Here is a 22,988-nt window from a genome sequence, read left to right as displayed (position 1 = left end):
TTTGGATATTACCACAGTTGGCAAATAAATGAGCCATTCTCAAAATATTCCAGACGTTATGTATCTAGACAAACAGTAACACCAGTCAATGCCATTGTTTGATCACAAGTGGGATGTTATGAACTCACGCTAATTGTCCACCTACGGAAAATTGTGAAAAAAGCCACAGCTCCCAATTTTAAAGGGGGTGAAAGAACAGAAAACCTGGGGGGTTTTGTGAAAAAATCTTTGAAGGTGGCAGGATGGGTTAATGAAGCAGTTAATGAAACATATGAGATCCTGGGCATTATGAATGGAGACAGAGCGCTGTATTTTTGCCCCTGGACCGCAAGCATAGAGTTGAGAAAATTCCAGGCCTCACAAACCCGACTCAGGAGAAAATACCCCAGGCACTTAGATTTTCATTCCTGGGGCGAGGGTGATGTCACCCTGAGTCAGACTCGTTAACCCCAGAAACAGTGCAGAGACGAGAGCTTTAGGGTGCAGAAAGGAAATTTGCCTTTGCCCAAGATGGGAAAAATACAATAAAGGTACAAACAGTCCTCTAGTCCTCGCACCTCCTTACTATACGCAAACTCCCTGCACCCTTTCCATGCCAACTCATGTCAGCTTGTTTCTCCCATCTATCTTCCATAGCCCAAGTCCTCCCTGCCAACACATGCCCCTCCATGTACCCGGTGGCCCCTTGTATCCTCCATGTCAGCCTTACCATTCTAGCCTCTGCCTTTATATCCTGTTTGCCAACACTACCAACTCATGCCAACCTATATCCCGACCCACTATCCTTTGCTCTTGCAATGTCCATGCCAACTTACCCAGTATCCATCATGGGTAGACCTCAGGAGCCATTCTGAGATTAAATAAAATAAACTCCGAAATGTCTATTGGAAAAAATAAAATTGAATACCCAATTCTTTTATTTTCCAATTAAGGGGCAATTTAGTGTGGTCAATCCATCTATCCTGAACATCATTGGGTTGTGGGGGTGAGACCCATGCAGACACAGGGAGAATGTGCAAACTCTACACGGGCAATGACCCAGGGCCGGGATTGAACCTGGGTTCTCGGCACCGTGAGGCAGCAGTGCTAACCACTGTACCACCGTGCTGCCCTGTAAGTGTCTATTATAACCTCACCAATTTAATAAATCACTCTCCTTGATTTAAAAGGAACCTATGCAATGCAGTGAAATTCCTTCTAGAACTTAATCCTTTATGAAAACACACATTTATATCCATAGCACCACATCAAAGACTTGGATCTGTCAATTAAATTGTGAAATCTCCCTCCTACTGTGATGATAATAATAATATTTATTAACGTTGCAAGTAAGTTTACATTAACACTGCAATAAAGTACTGTGAAAATCACCTAGTTGCCACACTCCAGCGCCTGTTCGGGTAGCTGAGGGAGAATTCAAAATATCCAATTCACCTAATGGCACGTCATTTTGGACTTGTGGGAGGAAACTGGAGCACCCGGAGGAAACCCATGCAGACACGGGGAAAATGTGCAGACTCCGCACGGACAGTGACCCAAGCCTGGAATTGAACCCGGGTCCCTGGTGCTATGAAGCAACAGTGCTAACCATTTAATGATAGGTTATGGAATCATCATGGAACAATAATGGATAACCTTCAGTGAAATTGCAATCAGTTGAAGCGTGGGGTTTTTATATGTAAATTAAAGAGCTTGGAGATTTAAATGCCTCGAAAACTTGATAATTTCAATGCGTTCATTCACATTTTACATACATTTGTGTTGACTTTAAGCAATCCCTAAGGGCATTTGACCTTTCCAAAAGGATACCCTATTTCTCCGAAAAGGCACCCTACCTCTCTCAGGTGAGTGATGAAGGAGCTACACTCCAAAAGCTAGTTATTCCAAATAAACCTGTTGGACTTCAACCTGGTGTTGTAAGACTTCTTACATGTTAAATCAAAATATAGCCTCATCAGACTGTGAACATGGTTTTAGTCCTTTTGAGGGCGGAGAATAAGTATTTATAGATGTTTTCTCTCCTTTCTCGTCGGTCTCTCGAAAACCGTTACCCACTGTTGTGATCGTGTGCCCTGCACAAATCTATGGACAACTTCCTTTCGATTGGTTCTCCCGCAAGGATCTAGTTGCTTGTGTGAAGTAGTTCTCAACAAAAAATGTTTCTGCTCTCCATGCGCGAGTACTTAGAATAATAAGAAAGGACCAACATGCACTTGGATCATGGGAATTGCTTCGCTGTTTAAACATTCAAAATTAGGAACATTTATATTTTTGATGCATCCTTTCAAACAAGCAAACAAATTCTTGTCAGGAAACAGAGTGGAAGTAATGTCTCAGTGGTTATGCTGGGAATGTTTATACTAATAACAGAAAAAAATGGAAATGGGTAAAGTGAAATCCAAAATCAACTGAGCTGTCCTTTCGATAGTCTGGTTATTTTTGGCAGAGGATGCCTTTGCAGCGTTTGGCTGCATGCTCGCATCATTTAAAAAAAAATTGAGACCTACATGAAGCAATAAGACTCTCAGTGCTGGACACTACCCAGTGTTACTGGGTAAGGGAGAACATAGAGTATATCAGTTAGTGGTAACTATGTGACAACAAGCTCAACTTTTAACAATCTGAAGGTAGTTCGAGAAATTTGGGAAGGCAAGAAAATCCTGTATTAAGATCCTATGAAAAACGATAGAATCATAGAATTTACAGTGCAGAAAGAGGCCATTTGGCCCATCGAGTCTGCACCAGCCCTTGGAAAGAGCACCCTACCCAAGCCCACAAAATCATTCTATCCCCTTAACCCAGTAACCCCACCCAACCTTTTTGGATACTCAGGGCAATTTAGCATGGCCAATCCACCTAACCTGCACCTCTTTGGACTGTGGGAGGAAACCCACGCACACGCGGGTAGAACATGCAGACCCCACACAGTCAGTGACCCAAGCTGGGAATAGAACCAGGGACCCTGGAGCTGTGAAGCAGCTGTGCTGACCACTATGCTACCATGCTGCCCATGGTAGCTTTTTACATTTGTATCTTTAATATAGTAAAACATTCCAAATTATCATAATCAGACAATAATTGACACCCAGCCAAGTTAGGCAATGTTATGCTGTGTTACGAAGCATTTTATCAAGGAGGTCACTTTTAAGGAAGAGCGAGTGGAGGCGAAGTGATGAGGATGAAAGAGGAAATTTTGGACCTTCCGGATTAGACAGTTGAAGGCATAACCGTCAATGCTGGAGCAAGGGCAGTGATAAAGTGCAAGAAGGAGAGTCTAATGCAGGGGTGGGCAAACTACGGCCCGCGGGCCGCATGCGGCCCGCCAAAGGTCTTTATGCGGCCCACCAAGTCATTTTTTAAAAAAAATTTAAAATTTTTTTTTTTTTTAATTTTTTATTATTTTTTTAAGGTTAATGGGGGAGGCTGTTGGGTTACTTACTGGTATAGGGTGGATACGTTGACTTGAGTAGGGTGATCATTGCTCGGCACAATGTCGAGGGCCGAAGGGCCTGTTCTGTGCTGTACTGTTCTATGTCCTATATGAGGCACCCAGAATCATAACCGGGTGAAGTAATTATTTTACTTAATATACTATGCGGCCCTTTAAAATTGTGAATTTCTGAATGTGGCCCTTGCACGGAAAAGTTTGCCCACCCCTGGTCTAATGTATACAGGGTTCTCAGGGGTCTGTATAGAAAGTTGTGGGTTGTGAACTCTGGGGACAGGATTACAAAAAGCAGCTAGTGATGGCCCTGGACTAAATGTTGATCGATGGTGAATGGGACACATGGGTGAATGGGTTAGGATCAAATGAGTTGAATGAGCTCATGATTATGGAAGGTGGAAGATGGAGGGCAGTTGGAATAACATTGCTTTCAATCTTCCCAATGCTTAATTGGAGAAAATTGTGGCTCATGTAGAATGGCATGTCTAACAGGACAAACAGTTTGACAGTGTGGCAATAACCAAGAGATGGTGGTGAAGTAGGTAAACAAATGAGAAAGGAAAATCTAAGAGTTGAAGTTTCTCAGTAATGGTAATGTTTGGAGGTAATATTTGATGTTGACCCAATTTCTGCTAATTATGTTTGTGGCAATGGTTCCCCTCCAAGCCACTCATCATTCTGACTCAGAATATATCACTGGCCTTTCATTGTTGCTGGGTCAAAATCCTGGAATTCCCTCCCCAACAGCACTGTTGGTGTACTGACACTTCAGGGACTGCTGCGGTTCAAGAAGACAGCTCAAGAACACCTTCTTAAGGGAAACTGGGCAATGGCAATAAATGCTGGCCTAGCCAGCAAAGCCAACATCCCATAAAATGCATTAAAAAAGCCTTATTCACTGACACACCTCCATCACTCTTTACAGGAAAAGGTGGTTGACAATTGGTGGCAACAGCATGAACCAGCGAGGAACAAACATGGCTGCATGCCCTCGTCTATGGAGGGTATAGTGCTGGAAGTAATTAGTAGAGTAATAGCTGTGGTCAGCGGCAGGACTGGAACCATAGAAGATAGCGATATATTCCTATCTAATCAACCTTCCCACATCCCACACCTCTCTCATCCGACAATCTCTCCTGACTTACGGGCTCCAGGTACATGTAAGCATACATCCCGCTACTTCCCTCACCTTAGTGTTTGTGCCTTTCATCTTTGTGCTTTCGGTTACACAAGGACTGCTGTCAGGCCATATCGTGATGCGGTGCAAGAGGCTCAAGTCCTGGAGGAGCAAGAAACTGATGAAGGCGAAACACCATCATTCGATCTTGCACTTGAGCCTCCAGCTCAGATGCTGACACCTTGTGAAATTTAGAGGCTAACCAAGAGGCGGGGCCTGCATGTGTTGAGTTACCAGTCATGAAAGTTCTGCAGTTAGGGTAGGGGGGAAAGTTAGCCCGCGTGCCAATGTCCCAGAAGACTAGGTCACAGCCAAGCTCTCCTGCAAAGGATTCAGATGAGGACTTTTTGTTATTCTTTCATGGGATGTGGGCGTCGCTGGCAAGGTCGGAAATTGTTAGCCATCTCTAAATTTCCCATGAATCTGGGTGGCTTGCTCAGCCATTTCAGGGGCAATTAAGAGTCAGCCACATTCCTGGAGTCACATGGAGGCTAGACCAGATAAGGACTGCAGATTTCCTTCCCTAAAGGACATTATTGAACCAGATGAGGTATTACAGCAATGAATGGTAGTTAATGATAAACATCACTGAGACATGGGGCACAATTCTCCGACCACCTGGGCGGTCGGAGAATCGCCCGGGACCGGCGTAAATCCCGCCCCCGCCGTGGCCGGAATTCTCCGCCACCCGGGAATTGGCGGGGGCGGGAATCGCGCCGCGCTGGTCAGAATGTTCCCTTCCAGGGTTCCGGTGGCGGCGATGTCCGAGTGAGCCGCACATTCGGTGGGCTCTCACTCCGGCCGGCTGGAACAGCTGTTTCCCCGCGATAGCGGGACTACGGAGGCGGCAGAAAGGCTGCCTGGAACAGAGGAGGAGAGCGGGCTGCAGATGATGTAAGTGTGGGAGGCCAGCAGGTGAGGAAGAAGGAGAGAGAGAGAGAAGGAGGAAGCTGACCTGCAGGGTAAGATGGCGGACCCACGGACCTTCCTTCCTCCAGGACAAAGGGAAAAAGAAAAAGTTTGGAGTTGCTGAGGAGGGACAGCTTGGACCCACTTCAGATGCCCAGGAGGTAAAATTGAAGGAGCTGGGCGAAGGAAAGCGGCAGCGGAGGCGCTGAGGAGCGGGCTGCGGCATATGGAACAGCGGGATTCCAGAAGGCAGAAGAAGAAGGAGAAAAAGGGACAGAGACAAGGACCGGAAGAAAATTACCTGGGACCTAAGATGGCGGACACACGGAACCCGGACTCAGCAATCCAGCTGGCGCTGGATAACATGCTCCAGGTAATGAAGTCCAGTTTTGAAGCGCTGAAGCGGGACAGCTTGGACCCAATCCAGAAAGCGGTGGATCAGCTGAACCAGAGGCTGGACGCCCAGGATGTTAAAGTTAAGGAGCTGGGAGAAGCGGTGGAGGAGCAGGCGGATGCGCAAACGGTTGCAGCGCTAGAAATGGACGGCCTGAAAGAGCGGCAGAGAAGACTGCTGGACAGAGTGGAGGAGCTGGAGAATAGAGTCCGCAGGAACAATCTGAGGATGGTCGGCCTCCCGGAGGGGGCGGAGGGAGCTGATGCTGCAGCGTTTGTAGCAGACCTGCTGAAGCAGCTGATGGGGGCCGAAGCCTTTCCGCGACCGCTGGAGCTGGAGGGGGCACACAGGGTGCAGGCAAGGCAGGGGCGGCTGGGCGGACCCCCCCCGCCCGATGGTGATTAGGTTCTACAGGTTCGTGGACAAGGAGCGGGTGCTGCAGTGGGCAAAGAGCGCCAGGAGCAGCACGTGGAATAACAGTGTGCTCCGCATCTATCAGGACCTAAGCCAGGAGGTGGCTCGGCGGCGAGCAGCCTTTAAGAATGTCAAGGAGGTGCTGTTCAAGAAGCACGTGAAGTTTGGTCTGCTGTTCCCAGCTCGGCTATGGGTCACGCACCAGGGTCAACACCACTACTTTTCCGAGCCCGAAGAAGCGATGGATTTTGTGAGGGACCTGGGGCTGGTCCCGAAAGGAGGCCCCAAGGACGCGAGTTAGGGCCCGAGGATTTCTGTGGGGAGGAACGCCGAATGTGCCTGGACTGCTGCTCAACGGTTTGCTGGGCCAATGGGGCCAAGTGGAACATTTGAGACTCTTTCCTTTGTTCATGGACATTTATGTGCTTTTTCTCTTTTTTCTATGTTTTTTCCCTTTTTTTTTTCTGTTTGGGCTTTTTGTGCAGCTCGCGGAAGACACTGGAGCCGGCTTGCCCCAGTGGGTGGGGAGGAGGGCGGGGAAACAAGGGGAATGGGACAGGAAGGCGCCGGAGTGTTGAGTCACCGGGCTAGCAGATTGGCTAGTCAAGGAAGTCAGATGGGGGGGAAAGCTATAGCCAGTAGATGGCAGGGGTGGGGGTATCGGGAGATGGGGTTAGGGGAGGGGGGGGTTGTTCTGCTGACGGGAGAGGGACTTGAAATAGGCACTGGAAAGGAGGTCGAGGGTGGAGGCAGCTATAGGGCGGGCCAGGAAGGGCGCGACGCATGGGTCAGGGGCCGGCCCGAGAAAGGCTATGGCTGACCGGCGGGGTGGGGGGGGGTGGGATGTGCCCCCCGACCAGGCTGATCACCTGGAACGTCAAGGGACTGAATGGGCCGGTTAAGAGGGCGCGGGTGTTCGCGCACTTGCGGGCCCTGAGGGCGGACGTAATTATGTTGCAGGAGACACATCTGAAAGTGTCAGACCAGACCAGGCTAAGGAAGGGCTGGATTAGCCAGGTCTTCCACTCGGACTTGGACTCGAAGTCCAGGGGGGTGGCAATCATGATCAACAAGCGTGTGCAATTTGAGGCAGAGGGCATATCCGCAGACAGGGGGGGCAGATACCTGATGGTACGGGGCAGGCTGGAGGGGAGAAGTGTGGTGCTGGTGAATATATATGCCCCGAACTGGGATGACGTGGACTTCATTAAAAGAGTGCTGGGGAAGATCCCGGACTTGGATTCTCGCAGGCTAATAATGGGAGGGGACTTTAACATGGTCCTTGACCCGACTTTGGATCGGCCGTGTCCCAGAACGGGTAGACTCTCAGCAATGGCAAGGGAGCTGAAAGGGTTTATGGAGCAAATGGGGGCAGTGGACCCCTGGAGGGAGGGACAGCCAACAGGAAGGGGCTACTCGTTTTACTCGCACGTCCACAAAGTATATTCCAGGATAGATTTCTTTGTGCTAAGCAGGGACTGTAGGGGGGAGGTAAAGAACACGGAATACTCAGCAATTACCATTTCAGACCATGCCCCGCATTGGGTGGACCTGCAGTTAGGGGGAGCGAGTTATCAACGCCCGCAATGGAGGCTAGATGTGGGATTGCTGTCGGAGGAGGGGATCTGCGAGAGGCTTCGGAAATGTATAAAAAATTACCTGCAGGTGAATAACACTGGGGAGGTCTCAGCGGCGACCGTGTGGGAGGCGCTAAAGGCAGTAGTGCGGGGGGAGCTGATTTCAATTGGGGCCCATAGAGCCAAGGCAGACCGGGCAGAGATGGACAGATTGGTCAGGGAAATGGGCCGGATAGATGAAGAGCACGCGGAGTCCCCGGGGGAGGTTTTACTCAGGGAGAGGCAGAGGCTACAGGCGGAACTGGGGGCACTATCCACGAGCAGGGCCGTGGAACAGCTTAGGAAGGCGAGGGGAGTGGTGTACGAGTATGGGGAAAAGGCTAGCAGACTGTTAGCGCAGCAACTTAGGAGGAGGGAGGTGGCCAGGGAAATAGGTAGAGTGAGGGACGAGGGGGGGCACAAAGTGGAGGATCCGGCAGAATTGAATAGGGTATTCCGGGACTTCTATCGTAAGCTGTATACTTCGGAGCCGCCAGAAGAACCGGAGGGGATGAAAAGGTTTCTGGATGGGTTAACATTCCCAACAGTTGGGGGGGGGCGAGTGGAAGAGCTGGGGGCCCCGATTAGAGTAGAGGAGGTATTGGGGGGCCTAAAGGCCATGCAGTCGGGGAAGTCCCCGGGGCCGGATGGATACCCAGTAGAGTTTTATAGGAAGTTCTCGGAGCTGGTGGGCCCGGTCTTGGCGAGGGTTTTCAATGAGGCAAGGGACAGAGGGACCCTGCCGCCGACGATGTCTCAAGCCACCATATCTCTGATATTAAAGCGGGGTAAAGACCTGGAGGTGTGCGGGTCCTACAGGCCAATCTCCCTGATTAATGTAGATGCCAAGCTCCTGGCAAAGGTACTGGCGGGTAGAATGGAGGACTGTGTACCGGAGGTGATTGGGGAGGATCAAACGGGGTTCGTGAAAGGTAGGCAGCTGGCGGCCAATCTGAGGAGATTGCTCAATGTGATAATGATGCCCCCGGCGGGTAGAGAGGTGGAGGTAGTGGTGGCTATGGACGCCGAGAAGGCCTTTGACCGGGTGGAGTGGGAATATCTATGGGAGGTGCTCGGACGGTTTGGGTTCGGGGAGGGATTGGTGGATTGGATCAAATTATTATATCAGGCCCCGAGGGCCAGCGTCAGGACCAACAGAGAAGTGTCGGAGTACTTTAGGTTGTACCGAGGGACCAGGCAGGGCTGCCCGCTCTCCCCGCTGCTGTTTGCGCTGGCCATAGAGCCGCTGGCGATTGCGCTGAGAGCCGCAGAGGGTTGGAAGGGGATGGTGAGGGGCGGGGTTGAACATAGGGTTTCTCTTTATGCAGACGACCTGCTCCTGTACGTGTCGGACCCAGTGGCCGGGATGGGAACTATACTGGGAATGCTGAGGGAGTTCGGCCAGTTCTCAGGATACAAATTAAATACGGTCAAGAGTGAAATGTTTGTGGTACAGGCAAGGGGCCAGGAGAACAGATTGAGAGGGCTACCGTTTAGGTTAGTTGAGGAAAATTTCCGGTATTTGGGAATCCAGGTGGCACGAGACTGGGGCAGGCTGCATAAGTTAAATTTGGCCAGGGTGGTGGAGCAAATGAAGGGAGAGTTTCGGAGATGGGATGCACTCCCGCTGTCGTTGGCAGGGAGGGTGCAGACTGTAAAGATGACAATCCTCCCTCGATTTTTGTTTATTTTTCAGTGCCTCCCGATCTTTATCCCACAGTCCTTCTTCAAAAGAGTTAACGGGCTGATCATGAGCTTTGTTTGGGCGGGAAAGTCTCCGCGGGTGAAGAAGGCAATGTTGGAGAGGAACCGTAGCGAGGGGGGGCTGGCGTTGCCGAGTCTGGTCAATTATTACTGGGCGGCCAACATCGCTATGATAAGGAAGTGGATGGTGGGTACGGGGTCTATTTGGGAGCGGGTGGAGGCGGCTTCGTGCAGGGGCTCCAGTTTGGAAGCCCTGGTCACGGCTCCTCTACCGCTGCCGCCGGCCAAGTACACCACCAGCCCGGTAGTGGTGGCGACCCTGCGGATATGGGGCCAGTGGAGGAGGCCATGTGGGGGAGATGGGGGCGTCTGTCTGGGCGCCAATCTGCGACAACCATCGGTTTGCCCCCGGCAGTATGGATGGGGGGTTCCGAGTATGGCGGCGAGCAGGGGCGGGAAGGGTGGGTGATATGTTCCTGGAAGGGAGCTTCGCGAGTTTGAGGAGCTTGGAGGAGAAATTTGGGTTGGTAAGGGGAAATGATTTTAGATACCTACAGCTGCGGGACTTTGTTCGTAGACAGGTCCCATCTTTCCCGCGCCTCCCGCCAATGGGGATCCTAGACAGAATAGTCTCTGGGAGGGACGAAGGGGAGGGTAGAGTCTCGGGTATTTATAAGGTGCTCATGAGGGAGGAAGGGTCCCAGACAGAGGAACTGAAACTTAAATGGGAGGAGGAGCTAGGCGGGGAAATGGAGGAAGGGCTGTGGGCAGAGGCCCTGAGTAGGGTAAACTCGACCGCGACATGTGCAAGGCTCGGGCTGATCCAATTTAAGGTCGTTCACCGGGCCCATATGACGGTGGCTCGGATGAGCAAATTTTTCGGGATAGAGGACAAATGCGCTAGGTGCGCGGGAGGACCAGCGAACCATGTGCACATATTTTGGGCATGCCCCGAGCTGAGGGGGTACTGGGAGGGATTTGCGGGGGTCATGTCCCAGGTGCTAAAAACAAGGGTGGTGATGAGTCCAGGGGTGGCAATTTTTGGGGTTTCGGAAGACCCGGGCGTCCAGGGGGAGAAAGCGGCCGATGTGCTGGCCTTTGCTTCCCTGATAGCCCGGCGACGAATATTATTGGCGTGGAGGGACTCAAAGCCCCCGAAGACTGAGTGGTGGCTTGCGGACATGTCAAGTTTCCTGGGGATGGAAAAAATTAAGTTCGCCTTGAGGGGATCTGTGCAGGGGTTCACCCGGAGGTGGCAACCATTTATTGACTTCTTTGCGGGAGAGTGAGCGTCAGCAGGGAGGTGGGGGAGGGGGGGGGGGGTAGAGTAGAGTAGGAGGGAAAATATGGCGGGTAGTACGGGTGGGAGGGGAGCGGGCTTGTGCAATACGGTACGATGGAAGTATTGAAAGTACGTGGATGTTTGCACATTTTTGCCTTTTTTTGCTTCCTTTCTGATGATGTCTGTAACTGTTTATAAAGCCAAAAACTACCTCAATAAAATTGTTTATTAAAAAAAGAATGTTCCCTTCCAGTCGAGGACACTTCAGCAGTCAAGGACATTCAGCCTCTGATCTCCAGGTATGCGTTCTCCAAGGCTGCCTTCAGGACGCTGACAAAGCAGAATCGCCGAGCAGAAACCTATAACCAAGTTCTGCACACATGAGTGCGGCCTCAACCGGGACCTGGGATTCATGTTGCATTACATTCACCCCCCACCATCTGGCCTGGGTTTACGAAAGCCTACCAACTGTCCTGGCTTGAGACAATTCACACCTCTTTAACCTGGGGTTACCCCTATCCTTGGTTCTGTAAACACTTAATTACCTGCAAATGCTCGCATTCTAAGCATTGCCTGGCATCTTTGAATTTGTCTATATATATGTTTCTGGAACATACCTTTTCTTTCACCCGAGGAAGGAGCAGTGCGCCGAAAGCTAGTGTTTGAAACAAACCTGTTGGACTTTAACCTGGTATTGTAAACTTGTTACTGTGCTCCCCTTAAATGGACATTGATTGACTTTGAGGACGTCTATGACACAAGCTGTGCCTTTGTCAGGCCTGACAAAAATTATGTTGTCACTGAAACAGAGAATGGAGGCGTCCAACTCAAACTTAACACATGGTTTCATGCAGAGCTTTGTTCCTCTTTGTTTGAGTATGGAAGAAGCAGTGACCTCAGGTCTGTGACCTTTGCAGAATTATGCTAACACAGTCACCTAGATGGAATGTGGTGGCTTGGACCACACCAGAAGTGAACAGGAGCATGTAACGTCCAAGAGATTGAGAATCACAACTGATGCAATTTCACTGTAAATCCAACAGCTTTATTCCCTTTATTAAACTTGGAAACAATACGAAATGATTCAAAACATAGTTACCTTCTTGACTAGGTTGGCTGCAGTCCAATTGGATTCGATCTGACTGGGACCAATTTGCATCAACTCTCCTGTTGATGCTCTCACTCCCGACAGTGCTGACTCGATTAGTGGTTTTTGGGCCTGATTTCAAAGATTTGGCTGCATGGTAACTCTCATGGTATGCTCCTCTGAGACAATCAATTGGCAGTCTTTGATTGGTTTCTGAAGTGTGTGGTAATATGTTCTGCGACTTGTCAGCTCATATCCACAGCAAATTTAAACAAATTTTAAAACATGTTTTTTTTACAAATGGCATGGACACTACCTCAACAATCGTTGCATCCATCATGATTGTAGGAACATGTTAAACATGACAAGTTATGTCTAGGTTTTGCAGAACAGTTCCAAGAATTCTGCAGTTTTCGGTTAGATGTTTTATCTCTGATTTTCCACATTCTTTGTCTTGGAACAAACATATATGGAGCACATACATAGCCCCAATGTGTATGTGTAAAGAGAGAATATTGAATGCAAAATTATTGAAATAAAAATGTTTAATTCTGGCTGCTTAGCCTTTTTAGCTTTACTTCCTTTTGCACCTGCTGGTGGAGCAAGCTGGCTTATATTTGGGAACACCTCCTTTTGAGAGGGAGCTGCAAATTCAAACCTATCCGGGCGAAAGTACACGCACTGTTACGTAGCCGATGTCATACATTTCAAGGTTTTAGGGCATAAAAATTTGTTCTGAGGTTGGTCTGAACTTGCAGTCCCAAGATACAAGCTGTTTTGTGGAACCATAAGTCTCCTTAGAGAAAATGGAGAGTCTTTCACCAAGGAGTGAGAAAACTTCATTTGAAGAATTCAGTCGTATCCCTGACTATAATTTCCCATCATAGACCAAGGATCATCTTCCTTTTCAGTTTGCTTCTCCAGTATTGGATTGTGGAGATAGCACAGGTATAATGGCTCAACGGATCTTACCTTAATGTGTTCATTTTATGGTATGATCTGCAACGTACTGCCTGAAAGGCTGGTGGAAGCAGATTCACAATCAGAGCTTTCAAAAGGGAAGCGGATAAATATTGGAAAAGGACATTCTTCAAGGCTGAGTGGAAAGAGCAGGGGAGTGGGATGAATTGGATGGTTCTTTCAAAGTCTCAGTACACACATGATCAGCCGAATGCACACCTTTCTTTCATATTATTAGGTCCTATGACTCTATTCTATGTTCTTACTTTTCTGCAGGTCAGGAATTCACAACATCATTTCGCAAGACCTTCGCGCGGACGGATTTTCACAATGTGCTTACAGGCGTATACCAGACAATGGCTTTTTCTGCAGTCGGTTCGAGCTTAACAGATGTACATCATTTCTGCAGGCAGACCTGCGGCAAGGAGAATTGCTGTGATGGCTTCATGTTGAGTCAGATAACAATTGGCGGAGGTAAAATGAGCCTTTAAAAGAAAAAAACTTGCATTTGTATGGAAATTCACCACATGCCTCAGGGATGCACAAAAGCACTTTATCAAGCAATTTTATTTTGGTGCAGTCACCGGTGTGATGTATCACATTGTATAGGAGAGCCTCTGAATGGAATAATACATTATGTAAGAAAGAGGTCCTGTACTCAATACTACATTATATAAAGGATATATGATAACCCAGACCAGGTACTGCATTACATAGGAAATCCCTTGGACTGAGGTAATTAATTATATGGAGACAGCTTTAACACTGAGAAAATTATATAAAGGAGATAACCCAGACTCTGTACTACATTATTGCTGTTAGCACATCATCACACACATTTACTGTTTTTTACTCTTTGGGGGATAGTGGGGAAGTGGTGGAAGGATGTCTGAGCTGATTAGCCTGTTGAGCTACCTTGAATGCTCCTTCCATGACCAACAAGTCCTGGCATTGGCCTCGAACCTGGAGCATTTGCTCCAGCGGTAGGGGCGCTGCCACTGTGCTGCAAGGCCTTAGTAAATTAATGAAAATGAAAATTGCTTATTGTCACAAGTAGGCTTCAAATGAAGTTAATGTGAAAAGCCCCTAGTCGCCACAGGAAGGCTTGTACGGGAATTGAACCGTGCTGCTGGCCTGCCTTGGTCTGCTTTCAAAGCCAGCGATTTAGCAGTGTGCCAAACCAGCCCTGAGCCATATTGCATTACATAGGGGAGATCCCATGGACTGGGAACTACATTCGGGCAGAACTTCTGGGTTGGGTGGACTCCCTACAGATTGATAGTACATTTGAAACAGAGAGGTATGTTTCAGATAGCATCCTGTAACAGGGAATTCCATATCAGCTCTAGAGGGAGCCTAGTTGCTGACTTACAGCAATACTTTTGGGAGCTTTGCACAACACGTAGAGTGTAAATAACAAGGTTATAGGGATAATTTGCAGTCTGTTTACTGCAGGAAAGTTCAGTCATGCTCATAAAATGCACCATCATGCTTTAGAGCTATGCAGAATATGCTGGGTCTCAGGTCATGGAAGCAATTTATCATGCTCTAAATGAGTGTGAATCAGCCACAAGAAATTGTGGGAAAAATTCTTGAAATAACAATTGTTACATTCTTTTCAAAAAATAGTTTCAAAGAGGCAATGGTTTTTGGCAGTCTAGTTTGTATTGAGATTAACTGAAAAAGGGTTTGGATAACCAGTACTCTGGAACACCTATAACATTTTACCATGGTGTCTGGACATCTGACTGTGCTGAAGACTGCTGAAACCACAAATTTGCGGCCATTCCCATGACATTATGCATTTCAGTTTGGTCTGGGTGTTGGATTTTTTGGAAATACCTCAAGGTAAATCATACCTCAAGAAAAAATCATTTTCTTTTCTTTTCTTTACCAATTTTGTCCTCTCATCTGCCAATGGCACTGGAAATATTGTCCCACCAGTAGGGAAAGAACCAGAAGGAAGATGAGAAATTTCATGATCTTTGTGTTCCCACTGGTGGAAGGGTCATGAACAAGAGGGCACAAATTTCAGGTCATTGGCAAAAAAGCAATGGTGACATAAGGAAAAATGTATACATGCAGCCAGTGGTTAGGATCTGGAAAGAGCAGCCTGTGCTGGAGGAAGAGTCAATTGAGAGGAATTGGACTGTTATCTGAAAATGAAGAATGTTCAGGGACGCAGGGAGAAGGCTGGAGAGTGGTACTAGGTAAACGGCTCCCACAGAGAGCTGACAGAGACACGGCAAGCCAAATGGCCTCCTTCAGTACTATGACGGCCATTCTGTGAATTTGATTCTCAGTTGCTATGCTCTAGATTGCATTGCATGAAAGGATGATGGAAGTAGATACAATTGTAACTTTCAAAAGGAAATTGGATTAATCGTAGAATCCCTACAGTACAGAAAGAAGCCATTCTGCCCATTGAGTCTGTACCGACCCTTTGAAAGACCACTCTACCTAGGCCCTATCGCCTGCCCAGTAACCTCACCCTAAGGGGCAATTTAGCATTTGCAATCCACCTACCCTGCACATCTTTGGACTGTGGTAGGAAACCAGAGCACCCAGAGGAAACCCACACAGACATGGGGAGAAAGTGTTAACTCCACACAATCACCGCAGAATTGAACCCAGGTCCCTGGAGCTGTGAAGCAGCAGTGCTAGCCACTGTGCCACCCTAAATGCTTGAATAGAGAAAATTTCAGGCTTGGGAAAAGGAGGGGAAGCAAGATAATTAGATAGCGTTCAAAGAGTCAGCATGGTAACTTTGAGCTTAGTGGCCCCTTCTGTGGTCAACTATTCCATGAATTAATGGAATAACCTTTATCCTGATTTTTTTTAAAGTATATTTTTGGATAGAGAAGCAGCACAATTGATTTCTGTACAGATAGTACTTTAATTCATAACATCATATGTAGCAATTTCTTACCAAATGTACAATCTGCAATTATTCAATTCAATAGAGATCCACATCTTCTGGATAAATTGTATTTGAAGCATATCACTTAAATTTTCTGCCATTGTAGAACCCTGAACTTCAAAACGTGCTTTGCCCAAAGTGATGTAAAACTGGTTTGGACTGAATTGCCTATTTCCGAGTATTAACTCCAATATATTTTTATTTTTGTATTGAAATTAGGGCAGCACGGTGGCCTAGTGGTTAGCACAACCGCCTCACGGCGCTGAGGTCCCAGGTTCGATCCCGGCTCTGGGTCACTGTCCGTGTGGAGTTTGCATATTCTCCCCGTGTCTGCGTGGGTTTCGCCCCCACAACCCAAAAATGTGCAGAGTAGGTGGATTGGCTACGCTAAATTGCCCCTTAATTGGAAAAAATAATTGGGTAATCTAAATTTAAAAAAAAAAATTTAAAAAAAATAAAAAAAAAAATTTTTGTATTGAAATTAATACTCCTGATGGTCAGTATTGAGACTACAATGTCAAAAGCACATCCCTCTACACACAACCCATGTAGGCCTTTCTCTACTCTTACCTTTCATTCATCAGTTGAGGTCTATTTTGCAAATACACTGCATGAAATTGACTGGGGCAGTAAGAGTGTCAATGAAACTTACCTGAGTTCCTATGCTTGTTTTCAGGGACCCTCCTCTGTGGTCTGATCAGTTATCCAGATGTTTTGCTTTGCAATGATAATGACTGGCAGGCAACATCACTGCTTGGTGGAGAGGGCGTTTGCAGAGGTGTGAAGTCCAACACAAAGAAGAAAACATTCATGTTCAGCTTTGGAGGACTGGACTTCATCGGCAGTAAGTAAACAGTTTTCGGATCTGGATAGTTCCTGATCCAGCAATGATCCAACTCTAGGTCAGGAAGTAGGTTAGATCATTACAAATGGCATAACTATAACTTTCTAAAGTTTGCTTGATTTTGTAACCTTTCATTTAGATTGGAAAATTTGTGCATGACACTGGCCTGTTTTAGACCATTTAAAATTTAGTGTTAGAAAATTACTAGTCTGTAATTGAGAATAGAGTGACTGAGCACCTAGAATGTTTTCTGTTGATAAGAAAGACCAAGTATGGATTTGTAAAGCAAAAGTCATAACTGACAAATCTGATTGAAGTGATTGCAATATTACTGGGAAGGGAAGGACAGATAGGAAAGAGAGAGGTAAACGAGGTACTCCTTTGGGAGACATCAGGTGCTCTTTGGGATTGGTAAGAGTAATCATGAATATGTGTAAAAACGAATACGCTTTCGAGGTATTAAATCTCCTGCCCTTTAAATTAAAAAAAACAGTCTGGTGTTTAAAAAACAACAGTCCTTATAAATTCACTCTGTCTGAAGCTATAAACCTGAAGAGTATCATTCTATTTGTGTTACATGATGGATTCCACAACCTTTCATCACAGTGGGGTGCCTGTCAGTTCACCATTTGATTTTCAGCTCCAAGTGGTAATAAAGTCTTTGATGTAGGACTATGAATACAAATAGGCTCTAGCATTGGGCTCATCAGCCATGCAAGAACCTACAGGACCCATAACCAATAACACAGCGTTTCTTGGGTGGACAATCATCCTCGTTAGCGAGTGATCGCCAAAGAAGATGAATGCAAATGCTTATTCTTATGTGCGATTAAGTAGCTGAAGAAATTTAAATATATTAAATAGGTTTTCATGAATGAGAGTGTTTTTAAAAAAAGGTCTGTAATGGATACTTAGGCCTGATTTTCACAACAGCAGAGAGCCCGTCTGTCATTGGAAAAATGGCAGGCGAGCCCAAAAACTGGAAGTCCTGCTCCTGAACCTGTCACCTACCAATCTTGTGGGGGTGTTAATGGGGTCGCATTGCATTTCATACAAGCACATTTTGCGGAAGCACATGCCCATAGAAAGCAGCAGCTGCCTCCACTCACGTGATTTGGTGTGAGTGGTGTTTGAAAGTCAACATTCACAGATTACACCTGATAGGAGCAGGTCTAAATTTTGTGAATTTGTTTGGATACCATGAGGACCTTTTGAGAGAGATATGGTACTTCTTTGGATATGGTCATAGAACATCTTTGGGGAGTTCAGATATCCTTTGGGATTGTGAAAAGCAGGCATGAAAATGTTGAAAAGTTGAGAAATGCATTGGAACTATCAAAATTGGAAATTTCAAAATTAACTGTGAAAAATGTCAAGAGGAATTGTGATAAACAACTTTTAAAAGTGTCAAGATGAACTATCAAGAGGAGCTGTCAGAAACAAATGTCAAAGAGACTCTCAAGTTTTCAGGGTACTTAAAACTCCTGCCCATTAATTCTTTGAAAAATAAATTGTCTGGAGTGTTTAAAAAAATGATTGCTTGTTTTTTCATTCTGCCTGTAGAATTGAACCTTAGGGTGACCATTCGTGCTGCATGCCTGATTTCACAATGGTCCTTTATCACAATAGGGTGTCTGCCATTTCACAGTTTGATTGGCAGCTCCAAATGGGCATGGATTATTTGAAGTGCAGTTATGAATTCCAGTGTTAGTTTTTATAAAGGTAAACACAATTGAATGAAATGTTTGTTATTATAAGCGATAATGCAGTTGAAGGAATATAAATATAACAAATAGTTTTGTACGAATGAGGGTGTTTTCTTATAAAGTTTGCAATATTCACTGGGAACTTTATTTAATTTAATCTTAACATGGCTCTGAGGTCTGCCTAAGGTGGATACTGGGTGAATCGGCATGGTGCTATAAAGGAAAAGGATGGTGGGTAGCAGGGGGTGGGGTGGGGGGGGGGGGGGGGGGGGGGGGGGGAATAGCTTATCAAAACTTGGCACCGAGTTAGAATAGGGGTTATAAAGGGCTATGGGGTGTGAGTGAATGCATAGATTGGCATGGAGGGAATGTGGGATTATGTGGGGATGGGAGGCATGAGGCAGCATAGGTTAGCATTGATGGGACATGGAGAGTTTGTGGGGGGTGAGGGCGTGTGAGAGATGAGGGCAAGAGGCCTGTTCTTTTATTTCTTTCCATACAGTCCTAGAGTTGGCCTTTCTTACAGCCCACTTCTGTGCCTGGCAACCCCTGTGGCTGCCTCCAAATTCTTTATCCGGAGCAGCAGGTCTGATTCCAGTCACACCTCTTTCCCATCCCCAAACCAGGAATGAAAATTAGAACATCTGGGATGCCTTTACATGAACCATGTTTGTGGAGTTGGGAATATTTCTGTCTCTGATTCCCTGACACGAGAGCAAAAGTCGGGCCTAAAATGTTGGGATGAGGATGTAAAGCTTTTAACATAGATGGGATCATCCTGAGGAAATAGTTGGGATGGTGGGGGTATCGAGTTAGTGGTATGGATTGGTAATCTGAAGCTCAAAATTGTTTTCATACAATTGTGCTGTCCCACAATTGGGCAGCACAGGAGCATAGTGGTTAGCACATTTGCTTCACAGCTCCAGGGTCCAAGGTTCGATTCCCGGCTTGGGTCACTGTCTGTGCGGAGTCTGTACATTCTCCCCGTGTGTGTGTGGGTTTCCTCCGGGTGCTCCGGTTTCCCCCCACAGTTTAAAGATGTGCAGGTTAGGTGGATTGGCCATGTTAAATTGCCCATAGTGTCCAAAATTGCCCTTAGTGTTGGGTGGGGTTACTGGGTTATGAGGATAGGGTGGAGGTGTGGACCTTGGGTAGGGTGCTCTTTCCAAGAGCCAGTGCAGACTTGATGGGCCAAATGGCCTCCTCCTGCACTGTAAATTCTATGAAATTGTAGTGAGACAGCAGTGAATGTGTGAAAAGGTATGAGACTCTGAACCATGTTCTCACAACTATTGGACTAAATGTGACCTGGCCCCTCTTCAGGCCCCAGTTATACTGCACAGCTTGCTTCGACACAGAGCCAGAATCATTCTGCATCAATTCAAACTGTACAGATAAGCAAATCTCCACTCGTGGACCCCTCCCAAAGAATGCGAACAATCTGCATGAATTTATGTGAATACCAAGTTCTGCTTAATGTCTCGTAAAAGCAAATGACATTCAATTAGACAGATAAACATCCATGAATAATGCCTCTCCGTAACATGTAGATCTAATTCATTATTGTTGCATTGAAGAGACTGTAGTTTGACAAATTATTGTGGGAACAAGTTAATTTTTAAAGCTGGATCCTTGCCATTTGTTGCAACAGCGAGGCCCAATTCTTTCTTTGACCAGGCATCGACCCCTGAAATCCTTAGGCTTTGGGCCAACAGTTCCTTATCGGACTTTCCAACATCAACTGTAGCTTCTACCTCCCCCCCCTCCCCCCCCCGGGTATGCTTACCTAAGACGTTGGAGAGGCTGGGTGATGCAGTGGGCCAGCAGCTTTGGAGCCTGTGCTCTGCCCCTATCCAACCTGATGGCATTTCTGAGAGATATGGTAAAACATAGGGACAATAATATGCTGGACGCACCTCAAGCCTGCTCCAGTGTTCAATTAGATCATTATGATTTGCACTTAAATTCCATTCATCCACCAAGGGCCCAAGGCATAATCCACATCTAAATGTGGGGTAAATCAAAATAACTGCATTGTCGTTGAATGCAGCCAGGGCTTTATGAGTGTGCATTGGGCTGTAAAAGGAATGGGAGCCTGAGGCAGATAGCAGCAAGATAATTGTTTTCTGCCAAGGGTCACTGTGTGCTGGTGCGTGCTGGACTGAAACGCATACCAATTCTCTGGATCCAGAAAGATTCCAGTGGATTGGAAAGCCGCAGATGTAACACCTCTATTCAAAAAAAGATGGGAGGCAGAAAGCAGGAAACAATAAGTTAGCCGAGACATAAGTAAGCCTAACTCCGGGCAGTATCTTGACACTGACCTCTGGCGTAGCACCGTAGCACTGCCTCTGGCATCCTGGCACTGTGGAACTTCCTCCTGGCACAGCAGGGGCAGTGCCAGGGAATAGGGCCAAGATGACATCTTTGTGGAGCTTCACTGGGGGTTCCCCCTCAGGTGTCAGAGGTTTGCCCATATCCACGGTGGGAGCAGCTGCCCTTCATCTGTGGGGTGGGGGTGGGTTTATTTTAGCGCAGATTGGGGCACCCTTTCGCCAGCTCTATCATGCCCCACTCACCACAGTGAAGGCATGGGCCACGCCTCCAGATTTTCCCTGCACAGAGTACCAGATGATCCGAGGAGGAAATCAGGCTGTGCTGCACGAGAGCAACACGCTGGTTTGCGAAACATATAAAATAGGAGCAGGAGTAGGCCATTCGGCCCTTCCACCTGCTCGGCCATTCAATATGATCATGGCAGACTCAATAACATGCTCTGACTTCCCCCATATCCTTTAATCCCTTTAACCCAAGTGCTATCTCTATCTCCTTTTTGAAAACATACAATGTTTTGGCCTCAACTGCTTTCTGTGGTAGCAAATTCCACAGGCTGGCCACTCTCTGGGTGAAGAAATTTCTCCTCATCACAGTAAGAAACGTTTTGCCCCATATCCTCAGACTATGATCCTTGGTTCTGGACTCTCCCACCATCAGGACATCCTTCCTGCATCTACATTGTCTGGTCCTCTTCGAATTTTATTGGTTTCTATGAGATCCCGCCTCATTCTTCTGAACTCCAGCGAATAGAATTCTAACCCACTCAATCCAAATAAACTCATCCACTGGCTCCCTCTCATCAACTCTACTGGTTACATCCTCGAACAATTTCAGTAGATTTGTCAAGTATCCTTTACCTTTTGTAAATCCTTGATGATTCTGCCCGATTCTGCCACTGTTTTCCAAATGCTCTGCTATAAAATCTGTGACATTGGACTCTAGAATTTCCCCCACTACCGACGTCAGGCTCACTGGTCTATAATTCCCTGTTTTCTGTCTAGCTCTCTTTTTAAACAGTGGAGTTACATTAGCCACCTTCCAATCTGTAGGAACTGTTCCAGAGTCTGTAGAACCTTGGAAGATGACCACTAATGCATCCACTGTTTCTAGAGCTGCTTCTTTAAATACTCTTGGATGCAGTTTATCAGACCCTGGGGATTTATCGGCACTCAATCCCATCAATTTCCCCAACACCATTTCTCTACTAATACTAATTTCTTTCAGTTCCTCCCTCTTACTACACATTAAGTTCCTCAACATTTCAGGTATGTTACTCGTGTCCTCCTTTGTCAAGAAAGAACCAATGTATGTATTCAGTTGGTCAGCCATTTCTTTGATCCCCATCATAAATTCCCCTGTTTCCGACTGTAAGAGACCTACATTTGTCTTCACCAATCCCCTTCTCTTCATATACCTATAAAAACGTTTACAGTCAGTTTTTATGTTTCCTTAAGCCTTTCTCTCATACTCTATTTCTCCTTAATCAATCTCTTGGTCCTCCTTTGCTGAATTCTAAACTGCTCCCAATCCTCAGGTGTGTTATTTTTCCTGGCCAATTTATATACCACATCCTCGGATCATTCTGGGCAAGGTGGGACCTGTACAGACAGGACGGGTTGCACCTGTACCAGAGGGACACCAATATCCTGGGAGGGAAATTTACTACGGCTCTTCGGGGGGGATTTAAATTAGTTTGTCAGGGGGCTGGGAAAACGAGCTGTACTCCAGAAGCCAGTGTTGAGAGTAGTGAGGTACTGAGGAGGGTATCAAGGTCGCAGGTGTGTACCGGCAGACAGAAAGGTGGGTTGAAGTGTGTCTACTTCAATGCAAGGAGCATCCGGAATAAGGTAGGTGAACTTGGAGCGTGGATTGGTACTTGGGACTACGATGTTGTGGCCATTACGGAGACATGGTTAGAACAGGGACAGGAATGGTTGTTGGGGTATAGATGTTTCAGTAAGAGTAGGGAAGGTGGTAAAAGAGGTGGTGAAGTAGCATTGTTAATCAAGGATAGTTTAACGGCTGCAGAAAGGCAGTTTGAAGGGGATCTGCCTACTGAGGTAATATGGGCCGAAGTTAAAAATAGGAAAGGAGCGGTCACATTGTTAGGAGTTTTCTATAGGCCCCCAAATAGTAATAGAGATGTGGAGGAAGAAATTGCCGAACAGATTATGGATAGGTGTGGAGGTCTCA

At 46.8% G+C, this 22,988-nt stretch overlaps 1 protein-coding gene across 1 annotated transcript in view; it reads left to right on the top strand.

The window, feature by feature from the left end:
- Positions 1-22,988, top strand: part of tg (thyroglobulin) — a 475,922-nt gene that overhangs the window by 104,056 nt on the left and 348,878 nt on the right. Inside the window, exons 26-27 of the mRNA XM_038808459.1 lie at positions 13,265-13,462; positions 16,585-16,752. Of these exons, the coding sequence (XP_038664387.1) occupies positions 13,265-13,462; positions 16,585-16,752 (366 nt within the window). The remainder of the gene's footprint in view (positions 1-13,264; positions 13,463-16,584; positions 16,753-22,988) is intronic.

The sequence above is a fragment of the Scyliorhinus canicula genome, chromosome 10 (genome assembly GCF_902713615.1).
Source record: "Scyliorhinus canicula chromosome 10, sScyCan1.1, whole genome shotgun sequence".
Taxonomy (NCBI): domain Eukaryota; kingdom Metazoa; phylum Chordata; class Chondrichthyes; order Carcharhiniformes; family Scyliorhinidae; genus Scyliorhinus; species Scyliorhinus canicula.
Note: the sequence above shows the minus strand (reverse complement) of the source record. Positions and strands in the feature narration are given on the sequence as shown.